At 44.9% G+C, this 14,306-nt stretch overlaps 1 protein-coding gene across 1 annotated transcript in view; it reads right to left on the bottom strand.

Moving 5' to 3' along the window:
- Positions 1–14,306, bottom strand: part of Lamb1 (laminin subunit beta 1) — a 70,301-nt gene that overhangs the window by 8,684 nt on the left and 47,311 nt on the right. Inside the window, exons 24-26 of the mRNA XM_051144565.1 lie at positions 5,134–5,503; positions 1,817–2,001; positions 728–969 (exon numbers count right to left, since the gene is read on the bottom strand). Of these exons, the coding sequence (XP_051000522.1) occupies positions 728–969; positions 1,817–2,001; positions 5,134–5,503 (797 nt within the window). The remainder of the gene's footprint in view (positions 1–727; positions 970–1,816; positions 2,002–5,133; positions 5,504–14,306) is intronic.

Genomic DNA, 14,306 nt, shown 5'->3' with positions numbered 1-14,306 from the left:
GGGTGCAGGCGTAGGGCCCGGGGCCTTACAAATGAGTGTCTTTGCAGGCTTTACCTGATTCTCAAAGATTCCTCTATCTAGAATGAGAAAAACTAGAAAATAATGTTGGTGTATGTATAAAAATATGTCTCAGTTCTCTCCAGTTTTCTCCCATGAAAACTGCAGGGGAAACCTGGCTTAGCTTTCTTTTGGCCTTCTGCCTGATTTTCATTAAATTCACTACTCAATTTCACCTGGCTCCAGAGTTACCTTTTAAAAGCTTCTAAGAAATTAATCTGCTTTCTAGGCCAGCTCAGACTTTAATCTTTACCAGGTAATATTACTGGAACAAAGGAACATTTTGCAAACACCGATGGAAAAACTAGAAAGTCCGTCCCTGAACAACTTTGAATTCTTCCATTTGGATGTTGCTGTTCAAAGCAGAACAAGCAAAGTTTTGTTGTTTGTTTGTTTTTGTTTTTTAAGGCCACACTATAAAAAGGATCCAGGCTCAGTAACAAGTCCCTCAGCAGATAGAGGAGATGGGGGAGTGGCTGCACAGAGGACCAGGCAGGAGCAGGCTGGGAAGCACAGTTCCAGGATTTGGTCACAGCTAACCCACACTGCCGCCCTGCACCATGAGCACCAGGATTGCAAACAGCAACACTGAAGACAAGGCAGCAGTTTTTGATTGTTTTCTTTGTCTCCTAAAAAAACACAGAAAATGAGACCAGACCCCCAGCCTTACCATCTCAGCGACAGCTGACAGGTCTAGACTTTGCAGTTTGCCGCCCAGTTCATCCAGAAGGCGTGCCTGTTCCTCTTGCTTTTCTTTGAACTGCGACTCTCGCTCCATCATCAGATCCTCCACCCTTTGCCGGGTGAGGGCTGAATGCTCCACGGTGCTGTTGGGGTCTGTGGTGGAGGCATTCACCCTCTTTTCTGCCTCGAGAGAGACCTGGAAATACTTGGTGATACTATCCAAGGCACCTAAGGCAGGAAATGAAATTGTCTACAGTTAACTTCCTTGTCCCTGGTTTCTCACCACCCAGGGCCCATATTTGGTATCTTGTGGCCCTGAATTATACCTACATGGCTTTAGGATTCAAGAAAAAAAAAATATCTGGAAGTAGAGTTTCCCTCTAACATCAGTGAATCTCTTCTGTCCCATTAGCATCTGATCAAAATATGGAAGATGTCAAACACTGAGGCAAAGTGAGAAATTAAGCCTTCATACTTGTTATTACATGTTATTTATATACATTGGCAAATCCTGGTGTTGGGAAGCCTGGGGATGTCTAGATGACTGTTTCTGTTATTTATGTCCTTGGGTACATTTAAATGATTATTATACACATAAAGAGTGCAATACATTTTGACTCTAGGGACCTACTAAAACAAAATGTATAATGCATAATTGTCTCATTAACATATTTCACCTTTGCTTCTGGGTGAGGGTATTATACGGCCTGCGATAATGATTTCAAATAGTTTCAAAAGTTACTTCCTAAGTGATCAGTAATCTCAAATGTGAAAGGATTCACAAAATTAACAACTTAATTTTTTAGTATTCACAAATGTCTAAGGAAAGGCAAGGGAGTTAAATTGGGAAATGGACCACATTTTAACACAGTGGGGTCTCTGCTGTGCCTTGTGTCCAGATCCCATATTGAAAAACCAAGAACTTTTAAGCCCCATTTGTGCCAAAGACTCAATTAGTAAAGATTTAAAACTGTTAGAAAAAACTTTTTTTTTTTTTTTTTTTTTTAAGTATTAAGATGGTAGACAAAGGGTTATTATTAGTCAGGTTTGAGATGCCTGTACAAAAAGTCCTCACCCTGAATATCGGAGTTTTTGATAAATTCCAGCTGTTCAGCCAGTTCTTTCACAGTCTTGTCCAAGCTCTCTGCTTCTGTCTGCAGTGCATCTAGCTCCCCAGCTGTGCTATTACTCTGTGATGCTGTATCAGATAATTTTACTTCTACTTGAGCCATCTTTTCTGTGACATCTTTGGTTAATTTCCTGTCAAAAGAAAAACAAGCTTACCTAAAACTGGCCCACACTCTCAAGGCTCACTTTTGTGCATTTTCCACTAGCACAATCCCTCACCCTCCATCTTCAGACAAGCTCAGTTATAAGCCTCTATGTTCCAGTTTTATTCCTACAAGAGACAATGGAAGCTAACTTCTTTAAGTACTTTGAAGAAAACCACCAGTGAACCCTCAGCGCTCTCTCTCCGTGTGTTTCTGTGCGTGTGCGTGCATGCATGCGTGTGCATGCGTGCATGCGTGCGTGAGTGTGCGTGTGTGTTGGTGGGAGCTCCAAGCCTCTGATGTGAAATAAACAAAGGTCCATGCAGGCTGCCGGCTTTCAGTGGAAGCAGCTCAAGCTCAATACACTCAGACTCAAGACTCCAATGCAGGGGATGCTCCCAGCCACTGCTGAAACCCTTTTCCCTCAACCTCTCCTTCAAGATGGAGCATGATGGGAGGAAGCCCTGGAACCCACCCTGAAGACAGTGGGAGCCACTTGAACCATCTTGTCAGATTCTGTGCTCCAAGCAAAGGGCATCAAAGAACCCTCTTCCTTCCACAAAACAACTACTCTTTTACTTAGAAAAAACGCTCAAAGCAGGTCCTAATCTCTGGAGAATAAAACATGTGGCCTTTAAAGTATTTCCTTTGGAATCTAAACCCATCTCCTTTCTCTTCTGGGTCATTTTTCTGAAGCTGCACTTCAGGAATCTGTCTACCTGTGTACATATAATAGTATGGCGTCCACATGCACACACACAACAGAGGAATGCCCGAGAAGATCTGATCTCTGGAGACTACTGCTTTTCCTGATGGAATCTAGTGTCTTCTCTGGGACATGATAGTCACTATAAACTCCTAGGAAATCATCCAAGCATCCTGGTAGCTCTTGTCTCATCTACTCTGGAAGCTGAGGGAGGATGGTCGCCTTAGATCAAGAATCTGAGGGCCATCAGGCAACGGTGACTAGACAGGCCTGGTCTCTTAAAAAAGAAATCAATAAAACAAACAAAACCTACAAGATGTAAAATGCTAAAAGCAGGCCAACAGGCTAGCTCAGCAGCTAACTCTTTACCGGCCTGATATCCTAAGTTTGATTCCTCAGGAGCCCCATGGTGGAAGGAAAGAACTAACTACCATTGGTTGTCTTCTGACCCTCACATGTGTTCCACGGCACAAGCATGTCCACATTCCCATGCACACAATAATAATTAAAAATTAGAGGACAAAAAGGGAAAAACTTGAGGGGCATTTTTTAAAAAATGCTACTTAAGGGACTGGTGAGATGGCTAAGTCAATAAACATGCTTGTTGCTACACTTGACAACAAGAGGTCTACCCCAAAACACAAGTGGGAGAAAGAGAATTGACTCCAACAAGTTCTGACCTCTATATGTGCTCCAAGGCATGGGTATACCCTGACTTCTCAGATGTGTAAATGAATAAATATTCTTAAAAAACAAAACAAAACCAACAATGCTTCTTAAGCTGAGAGGATATCCAACACAAAGAGCAGACACTAAAAAAGATTACAGGATTTGGTAGAAATTAGGATATTCAATGACTTTTCTGGTAGTAATTTTTCCCCAGCGTTTCATTTGTTTGTTTTTTGATTTTAGTTTTTGGTTTTTCAAGACAGGGTTTTTCTTGTAGTCCTGGCTGTCCTGGACTCTCTTTGTAGACCAGGTTGACCTCAAACTCAGAGATCCGCCTACCTCTGCCTCCCGAATGCTGGGTTTAAAGGCGTGCACCACCATGCCCGGCTCATTTTTATTAATTGACCAATTCAAAAAGGCTTTCATTTCTTTTCAGGTTTCAAAGATATTGCAATTAAAAATAATATCTAGCTGGGCAGTGGTGTGCATACCTTTATCTCAGCACTTGGGAGGCAGAGGCAGGTGGATCTTGAGTTCAAGAACAGCCTGGTCTATATAGAGTGAGTTCCAGGACAGCCAAGGCTACACAGAGAAATCCTGTTTTGAAGACCAAAAAAACAAAAAGAAAAACAAATGCTATCAGGTACTGGTGAGATTGATCAGCAGGTAAAAAGGTGCTTCCTGCTAAGTCTGATGACCTGCGTTGGAGCCCCAGAATTCACATGCTAGATGAAAAAAATTTGTTTTCACAAGTTGTGCTCTGGCCTCCATAAGTACACCATGGCAGACACATGCCTACACATGTAAAAATAGAAAACAATTTCGACTATATTTTTAAGAGTTTACTGGATTGGGGAGCAAACCTAGGATGTGATGTACTTTTAGTGCTGAGCTATCCTAGCCCAGAGTGTATTTACATATTCTTTCTTGTGGCTCTCTGTTGTTTGTTCTCACTATATAGCCCAGGCTGGCTTCATTCTGTGATCTTCCTGGCCTCAGCTTCCCTAGTGCTGGGATCTACAGGCCTGTGCCACCACACCCATCTCTATTCTCCTTCGATTCTTAAGTCTTAAGGTGTGGTGTTTTGGGGCTCCTTTCTGGCAATGATAGTTGAAATATTGAGGACAGGGAAAACAAGGCTAGGATAAAGGGTAGAAGTATGACCCCCGACTGGCATCTCCACTTAATTCACATCACTTTAACTGGTAAAATTAAACAGTACTGAATCAAAGAAGCAAATATCCAGAGAAGGCCCAGTGAGGAAGCTGTTTCCGTGTAGACATTTCAAGATGCTATCGAAGATGCCTTGCACATGACAGCAGCTGAGCAGAAAAGTACTTTGGGAATAAGGGTCTTATTTTGGTGACGGGAGTTCCCTAGTAGTAGCAGTACTTATCATTGTACAGATCTATCTTTGTGTTACACTGGAGGGCAATGGCAGGAGAGAGCCAGGAATCAACGTGCCACCCACATTTTCACAGCCTCTCACATGTCAAAGCTGAGCCTCTGTGTCTTCTGCCTCAAATCCAGTTCTCCCTCAACAGGGCAGAGTGGAGCACTGAGCCTCCCATTCTATCCTGCTCACCTCTGTGATAAAATTTATCACACCATTGATAACCAGGGGGCCCAGAGCCTGTGGAATAGGACTGGAAAACCTAGCAGAAGTACTGCCCTGGGAAATCTTGGCTGTTCAAAAGTTCGAGACTTTCATGAGTGATTTTTTTTTTTCCCTCAGTAACTACTTACTCTGCTTCCTCAAAGAGAATGCCAATGTTTTTCAGTGGTTCTGTTGCTGGGCTCTGGGCCAGGATATCCTTTATCTCATTGACTTTCTTCTCCACAGAGTCCACGGTCTCCCGGTAGGGACCAATCACACCACTGAGTTTCAAAGCCTTGGCTTTCTCCAGGAATTTGTGCGTCCTGTTGGTCAGCTCACTGATGATCACATCCCAGAGGGCAAAGCACTGGTGGCAGGGTGTGCAGTCAGGGAAGACCCCCGAGTACCCTCTAGTGCACTTGTCACAGCGTGAACCCTCAACACCCTCCACGCAGACACACTGGCCTGTGGACTGGTCACACTGTGGTGTCTCAATGCCCCTGGGATCACAGTCACAGGCTGCAAGGGAAACAGAAATACTGACTTCATTACAAGCTTCAGTGACAAAATTTGGCATTGAAAATCCTCCATCACTATTACAACCTACAGTGGCTTCCCCTAGCATGCATGACTATTGACATTTTCTTGAGAGTAATGGTAATTTTAAAAAATCAGCAGCTAAGCCTTGCTGAATACTTACTTTGTGGCTACATTGTAGACATGCTTTATGGTCACATCATTTAGCCTTTACACCATCCCTATGTCCAGGCAAAATAGTCATCGCTAGTTCTCTGAAATGGAAGCCACTACGCGAGCTGCTCCAAGTCTCACGGCAGAGAAAAGGTTTAGTTTTCCGTGTCTCCAGTGCCCATCTTGGGCTCCGTACCACCTCTGCCTCCAAGTCTGAGCTCCCACGTAACATGGTAGTCAAATGATTCAGACTGTGACCCTTTGCCAGAAGACACACCCCAACACCCCAAAGGAGCAGCACCTAACCAATCCATCTGCCTGCTCACCAAACCAAGCACTGTGGGTCAGATAAGATGCTCAGAAAACCAAATCTAAAGCAAATACAAACAATTCAAACCATCTGCGTTAAAGGCTTCCACTATAGACAATCCACCTTGCATCTGCCGCTGTGACTAAACACCCTTACGGTATGAGCAAGAGACTCATAAAAATGTCAGAAGTGACCTGGGGGTGGGGGTGGGGGACGGTGTCTTGAGAACCACTTGGTCCTTGTGTGTGTGTGTGTGTGTGTGTGTGTGTGTGAGAGAGAGAGAGAGAGAGAGAGAGAGAAAGTGAGAGAGAGAGAGATAGGGAAAGAGAGAGAGAGACTGATCCAATGTAGTTGGTACCTTACCCAGAGCCAAATGGCAAAAGGTGAAATCCTGCCTGGCATAGGAAAAAACTAGCATTTCCAGCCAACAGCTGACCGGCATCGCTTACTATAACACGTATACCCCTGAACCCTTGCTTAGAATTCTGAACTTGAGGTCACCAAGTCATATCAACACTTGGCACTTCACAGTATTTGTAGAGTTGCAACAACAAAAGGTCTGTACACGCATCTCTGGCCTTACGCCCATTCTGGGTAAAGGTGTAAAAGTAAAACAAACATGCCTAGTTCCCCAGGAGTATGGACTTGTAGGGCAGAGGCACGGCTGTCTTAAGCCATTTTCCCACAGGGCACCAAGCAAAACATTAACTTGTACTCAGGAGTTCAGTAGTCTTTGCCAAATGAGGCGTTTCACATACGAGAAATAACCAGCCGGAAGCACCAGTGTCTCCTCAACTCTTTCAACATCAATAGCTGTGATTTGCCACCTACATGCTTTCTGATGGAGCACCATCCACAATCAGTTGAGCCCAGTCCTAAGAGCCACTTACATCTCCAACTTCTCACCCCACAAGGGTGTCTGCAGCTTACAGGGTTTGACTGACACTTGCCACATGGTGCGTGGTAATGCTCACTTACCTGTCTATCACCTTTAACAACAAGGTTAAGGAACCCAGCGCTACAGCTAGAATACAATATAGGCAGAAGCCATAAAAATCCTGTCTTCCCCATACCTTTCTGTGCCCCAGGGTAGGGAAAGAAAGCTAGGACAAAGAGGACAAAAGCCAATCCTTGAAAGGTGTTGAGGCTTCCACATCTGGAATGAGGGTTCCAAAGCATGTGTGAGGACGCCTGGTGAGCAGCAAGCACTCAGTGCTACTGGTTCTGACAGTCACATTCTGTGTCCCTACGTGTTTGGTAGGTTCCTGCTCTATGGTACCTGATCATATTTCCACTGGATAAAGGGTGTGGCTTATTTTTGTGTATTTTCCAGTAATACCTTATTTAAAAATTTGAAGTTTACCATATTCCAACCTTCAAGTTTCAGGACTGTAAAATACACTTTCCTTGGATGTTTTAGAACTAAACTTCAGAATTTAAAATTAAGCTTTTTTCTTAAAAACAGTCCCCAGTTACAATTTTCCAAGCACCAGGCATTTTGTTTTTCTTGTGTTTTGGGAAGGCAATGATTTATCAAACCAGATGTCACTTAAGTTGCAAATCACTTTAAGTATAATCTCTACACCACTTGTTCTCTATGTTTAAAGAGAGAGAGTGTGTCTCGTGCCCAAGGTCAACTTGTAGAAGAGTTTTCAGAGGGCTGGAGAGATGGCTCAGTGGTTAAGAGCACTCTGCTCTTCCAGAGGTCCTGAGTTCAATTCCCAGCAACATATTAAGACCACAGAGGAGTGCAATAGGCCAAACCTTCCTTTAAATCATTTTCACTGTGGGATATTGTAGAATGAGCAGTGATAAGCCAGAGAAATCAGGGAAAGGCCTGGCCAAGTATCTGTCAGTTTCAAGTGAGCAGAAGAGCTCAGATAACATTGGCTAAAGAGCTCGTGTTGTTACGTCTAACAAGTTCATTTCATTTGGTAATATGCAGCTGCCTCCCAAGCTCACAGTCTCCTAGAAGGACTGTAAAACCCAACTCAAGAACCAAAATAACCTAGTGTTTTTTTTTTTTTTAACAGGAGCCATAGGAACTGTAGTTTTTGGATGGGCTGGTGACAGTGAAGCTGCTATAACAGGAAGTTTCTACTGAAAAAACTATTTAGAGGCTTTAATTATGAGCAATTACAGAAGAAAATGTTTAAAGTGCAGTATCAAAAGAGTCTTCAGTAGAAGGAAGAGACCAGCTGAATATATGACTGCTGTCACCAACTGGTCTACAGGAAGTCCAGCTGTACCATCAAGGCGACATATCCATACTGGGAAAGTCTTTTGCTGATGGTTAGCATCAAGTCATAACCCAGGTCAGGGGACTATCAGCATAAGAGCGTCATAGCTATTTCTCAGATGTTCACAAGCAAGGAACAAAGAGTTAATCTGAGAGGAACTGCCAGACGCACTACCAAACACCTGCCAAGTGATGGCTGTATTGAAATAGTTGAAATTCCAGGCTGTGATTTAAGAATTTTTGTTTCTGAACGGTTGACTGATCTCTTAATAAATGGAGTGCAACTACCTGCCCTTGGAGAGACATTTGCCAACACAGCTAGAGATGCACGTGAGCCACCTCCATTCCTCTATGTAGGAAAGAGTTCGTGCTTCTCTGAATTATCAGAGAATGAGACTACACCCTGTAGGATATTGGGAGACCATAAGAGGCATGCTAATTGCTCACCTATTAAGATAAATTTCTGCAGCTGGGCATGGTGGCACACGCCTTTAGTCCCTGCAGAGGCAGGTGGATCTCTGTGAGTTTGAGGGCAGCCTGGTCTACAAATAGAGTCCAGGACAGCCAAGGCTCTGTGTACCAGAGAAACCCTGTGGCAGAAGCTAGAACTCAGCCTTGGGAGGCAGAGACGGCAGCCCCTAGACTCTGACAGCCAGCTAGCTGAGCCCAGCTGGTGAGCTCCAAGCCAAGGAGAAATCTTCTCAAAAACCAAGATGAACAGCCCCTGAGGAGGGGCAGGGAAGGCTGTCCCTTTGCACATGCATGCACACACACATGCACTCCAGAGTAAAAATCTAGACATTACTAAACCTTGGAAAACTTACCAGTGATGTCTGTCCCCCAAAAAACTACATAAAACTCTGACAAACCGGACATCAGAGAAAGGGAACCCTTTATCCAGATAGGATGAATGATGCCAAAAAACTTAAAGACAGATTCATGGAAGCTGATAATGAATGAAACATAGACCGTCCCACATCAATCAATCACAGGGGCTTCACCTATGACACATCTGACCTGGCTGCTCTCAATAAAAGCCAGGAACAACCAGATATGGTCCTCTAAGTAACAGACACTGGATGAGCTGCGCACTTCTAGGTAGGATCTGCTATTGCTCAAATGACTGCTTAGCCTGGCCCTTAAAATAACTGTCTGTTGCTTGATCTGGTATGGGATTAGGGGATAAAACAGTTTAAAACACATTTATGCGAAACTGTGTTATTGCCCAGACCTCCTGGATGACTACAGTGGTCCCACGTTCTTGGCTGTGGAAGAATTTGAACTGCTCAGACATCTGCTGCCTGTGGCTATTTCAAATATGCCGACCCTGCCCATAACCAGTTCACAACTTCAGCTCTTTTGACAAGGCGCCGGACCACACAGGAAACACAGACACACGCCTTCGCTAGAAGCAGATGCCCTGCATACCTGTCATTACTAAGGAAGTGTGACGAGAGGCTCACACGGCCCACAAAACCAGTATTGCTTTGTGTCATGAGGAGGAATGGCATCTGGCGGTTTTTGCTTTCCACAGATTTTGCGGAAGGTTCTAGATGACTTGTTCCTATGTGTTCTCTGTTGAGTGCATTTATAAGCTGGCAACTATACTCATAGCATTCTCTGACAGCTGCTATCATGGGGAGAAAGACTAGCACGGTGGGAATGTGCTAAAAGTGGTCACATGGTGGAGGTTACTGTATGAGGCAGTAGCTGCTGCCATGCCTAAGGATGCAATGCTTTCTGAATAAAGCCTGCCCAAAGGATGTAATCGTTCTTACATATCAGAATTCTGAGGTTTGTTTGGTGTGTGTGTGCGTGTGCGTGTGTGTGTGTGTGTGTGTGTGTGTGGTGTGTGTGTGTGTTTGTGCATGCATGTGTATATTTAACCAAACTGGTCATTATTTAAAAAAAAAAAGTATTAATCATATATAGTAAGAAAACTAGTAAAGAAAATATCAACAATTCAAGTTTGTTATTATTTGTAAATATATTCTGTTCTGTCACTAAGGTTCTTTTTTTTTAATTGTGATGTCTAAATCATGATTACATTACAATATCACACCAATTTAAAAATCACTGAACCTCAGGTGAAAACACTAGCCAACTCTCACGATGGGAATGCACCTGTGTACCTGTTTCTTAGACGCATGAGCTTTCTGCTGCCTTACAGCCTTCCCTTCCTTCCAAACCTCTGCCCGCTGAGCAAAGTCCACCTCCCCCGACTTGTCATTAAAGCATCTCACTATCTGGCAAGACCAAACCTCCTCGTGACTCAAGCTAGAACTGTTTCCTGAGGGTCCTTTTCCACAGACATCTTGTGACATCTTGTCCTCTAGCAGGAACAGTCATTTCCTCTCTTTCAACACCACTTGCCAACAGGAGCACCAGGCTCGAGGCAAGAGCAAGGGCCCTGGGCTCCATAGGCCTGGTCCTGGTTCCGCCCTCATTAGAGAAATGGCTCTGGGCAAGCTAGTTAACCCCTGTGCCTGAGGTCTGTCAGCAATCCTAAAGAGGCTATATTCGTCTGCATAGGTTATTTGTTGCATCCACAAAATTAAGAATATGTATATAATATACCTAAAAAGTGTTCAGTACTACAAAAGATTTTCTGAACATTCATGTGCTTCATTTTCCCCAAACAGCCCATGAAGTGCCTCTGGTTTAGGCAGGAGTGCCTTTTAAGATAAAGTCTTCAGGAGCCCAGGCTGGCTTTAAACACATTATGCAGTGAGGAACGGCCTTGAATTCCTTAGCCTCATGTCCGTACCTCCCAAGAGCTAGGATTACAGGTGTATACCATCCGGTCTAGCCTTATTCACTTTCCCCTGTGCACTGAGTATGAGCGCTCGCCTTATTAGAAACTGAAGTGTTATTTTGAACATAGAAATGATGCAATGTGGATAGTCAAGCAGTAGGTTACCTCCTGCCCTAACTTCCTACCATACCCCAGCCCTTCTACAAGGCCAACAATCTGCTGAGGGTTTGCACAGAAGTTTCTATTTCACTAAAAGCAAGGGACTTCAGGGGTGACCATGAGTTTAAGTCACATGGCAGGAGAGAACAGACCTTCCATTGACCTTCTTCTTCTTAAGTTTCAAATCTACAGACAAATGGCTGAAGTGCCCATTTAACATACCAAAGTGGACCTGGCCTCCAGGTTCTCCCAGCATTCCTCAGTCCCTACCTGTTACAGGGTATGGCTGGCACACCCCACCTTCTACCCTAAAATCTCTAGCCCAGGGGCTGGACTACCCTTCCCCCCCCACAGGCTCTTCCCTATATAGTGCAGACATTTTGGTATATGCCCTTTCCTACCTTTGGCCTCCTGGCTGCCATACCTAGTTCCTCTCTCTTCCCTCTCCCTTCCCTACACATAGCTCAGGGTCATAGCCACTCTGGACTCTCCCAGATATCCCTGCCTCTGGCTATGCTCTCCCTTTGATCTACAACAAACCTTCTCCTTTACCATACCTAGGAGCAGTCATGTCATTTTTCTTCTCACCTCCAGGTGCCATGGCAACCCATAAATATTAAAAACTGGCTTTGATAGCAAGGAAATCTCAATACTTTCATCCTCTTCTACGCCCATCCCTTCCTTTTTTCTGGCTTTGGTAACACAACTTCAGTTCTGGAACAAAAGCTAAAGGATAACTGATCGGGGCTCCCGTCCTGGCCAGGGGGGCCACAGGCTTTGAAGTGAACACCACCAAGTCAACACGTTAGGCTTTGCTGACCGTCCTGCCTGACCATCAAGTCTGGCACTGGAACACAAAGGAGCCACAGACAACCTATCAGGAAATGAATGCAAAGCCAACAGTCTGGGGGCGGGGGGGACACATGCTCTGTTATTAGGATTATACAAGACAAGAAAGACCTCTTGCTAACTGAGGTTACTGTTCTCTAAAAGCTCAGACTGTCTTATTTCCAGAGTCATAAGGGAAGTAACAATAAGAGGTGGGTGGGCCGGACTGGGCAGTGTACACCTGTAACGCTAGCATTTGGGAAATCAAAACACGAGGATGTGGAGTTCAAGGTCAGCCAGAATCTCTATCTCAAAATGGCAGAAGGAGCATGGAGGGGAGTGATTGTGGAAGAAATGTCAACCCAAGAAAAGAATGTGGGCATCTAAAGATGAATACGTAGGCAAGGAGTGCATGGCATTTTTTCTTTTTTTTTCTCTCTCTCTCTGTGTGAGTGTGTGTGTGTGTGTGTGCGCATGTGCGCGCACGTGTGCGTGCGTGCAGTATTGAGGAATGGAACTTAGGTCCTTCCATGTGGGATGCAAGTGCAGGGGCATAGCTACCCACCCAGAGCCCTTGCCTATGCCTCATGTTGCAGCTCCCCCGAGCAGAAAGCCACTGGCCTTTCAAGGAGCCTGTGGCCCTCCGCGGGCACTGCACTCTTCCCTCTGCCATCTATGAATGGACAGAAAGATTCCTCCTGTGACCCCGGCCCCTGCAGGGCACAGAACAGAGCTTCAGGCTCTAGGCTGAACCAGCTCATTCAGCCCTGGGTAGCTGAGACTTTCCATCCCAGCACAGTGGTGGGCTTGTTCCATCTTGGCACAATAGGCCAAGAGCCCTATGCTGCCTGGACAATAGGAACATTCAACCATTTGTATGCTGGAGGCTCCAACCACTTGTCTTTCACATAACTACATTTTTCTTCCCCATAAGCAGACTACTTAGCTATGACCTCAGCCCTTCTATAAGCACAGTGTTTCTTGGCAGCAGAAAGTCTAAATCTGTGCGCTTCAACAAACCATTTCAACTGAAGATGCGTTCGGCAATCCATTACACAATCCCAGCAGAGTGTGGTCTTTAATTTCAGGTGGCACTTCCAGATGCTCTCTGGGGTCCTCCCATTGTCAACACATTCTAGTACAAACAGAAACCTGAGCTGTCTCTTACTCTGTACCTGTCCCTGCCCTCAGCCTTATTGCCACTCAGGCCACACTAGCCCCAGAGCTGGCAATGAACCCCCTTTTCTCAACCTGCAAGTGCCAGTCTTCTCTTTGGGGGATTTGTAAATTGAGCATCTTTCATAGAGACTTGACAGCATTTCAGACCCAACAGACTCTTGTTTCAGGGCCTGCCTGAATGGAGGCCTACGCCCTAGAGAACACTGTTTTTGGCTCCTGGACCCCAGGTACCAGCAGCAACTGACCCATATGGTGATAAGGTCAGTTTTCCCTTCTACAACTTTCCAAGACCCTCCTCCTTCCTTCCCTGTCTAGTCTCAGAGACTGAGCAAGCTGCCAGTGCGAAGGAGCAGGTCAAATGCCTTTCCCTTAGACTTTAATACTTTAGGAAAGGGAACTTCCTGCCTTCCACCTGGAATAGAGGAGGTTGGAATGTGGGATGGTTTAGGAGGAAGCAAGGAAAACCAGAATCTCTATATCCAGGTCCTACTCATCGCTCTCAGGGTATTTTTCCTTGAGCCCACGTCCTAAAAGAAACAGTATTTCCAAGGGGCTTGAAACAACTTTTTAGTGGTTGGGCTGAAGGGATGGGAATTGAAGGGAGACAAATACGCGACGGAAAGATCTGAAGTTCAATTTTTAAAAGCAAACTCCATGTGTATTCTATTGAAAACTATGCATACATAAGACGTGCATTATCAATGCAGCGACAGAGAACTAGAAAGATGAATACCATACTGAGAGGAGGGGGTGCCTGTGGGATAGGGCACAAGAGTCAGGGCTGTGTTCTCCTAATGTAGATTCTCAGCTTGAAATCAGCCATCTGCCCCATAAACAGGCTCTTTGCCACGGGATCACTCTATCCACCTGCCTTCCTGCGGCTGCCCAGGAAGTGCTGGGACCAAGCCAGCACAACGATGGCTGTGGTTTCTTTATAATGGGTCTAGTTATCGTAAAAGAGAAACAGGAAATACAAAGGGAACAGTGGACAGGACAGGTATGTCTGGTGACACATCGGAGGAGCTGGTCCTATGACTTGCAGGACCTTCCGGTGGAATTGGTAAGTCAAAGCTTACTATGAAGGCACATATGGACCGCAGAACTCTGAACGGAAGTGTGCTAACTTATGGACACAGCAAACATCACCCCACGTGTGAAACGA

Source organism: Acomys russatus, chromosome 1, assembly GCF_903995435.1.
Source record: "Acomys russatus chromosome 1, mAcoRus1.1, whole genome shotgun sequence".
NCBI lineage: Eukaryota > Metazoa > Chordata > Mammalia > Rodentia > Muridae > Acomys > Acomys russatus.
The sequence above is the reverse complement of the archived record's forward strand: the minus strand, read 5'-3'. Positions and strand labels throughout refer to the sequence as shown.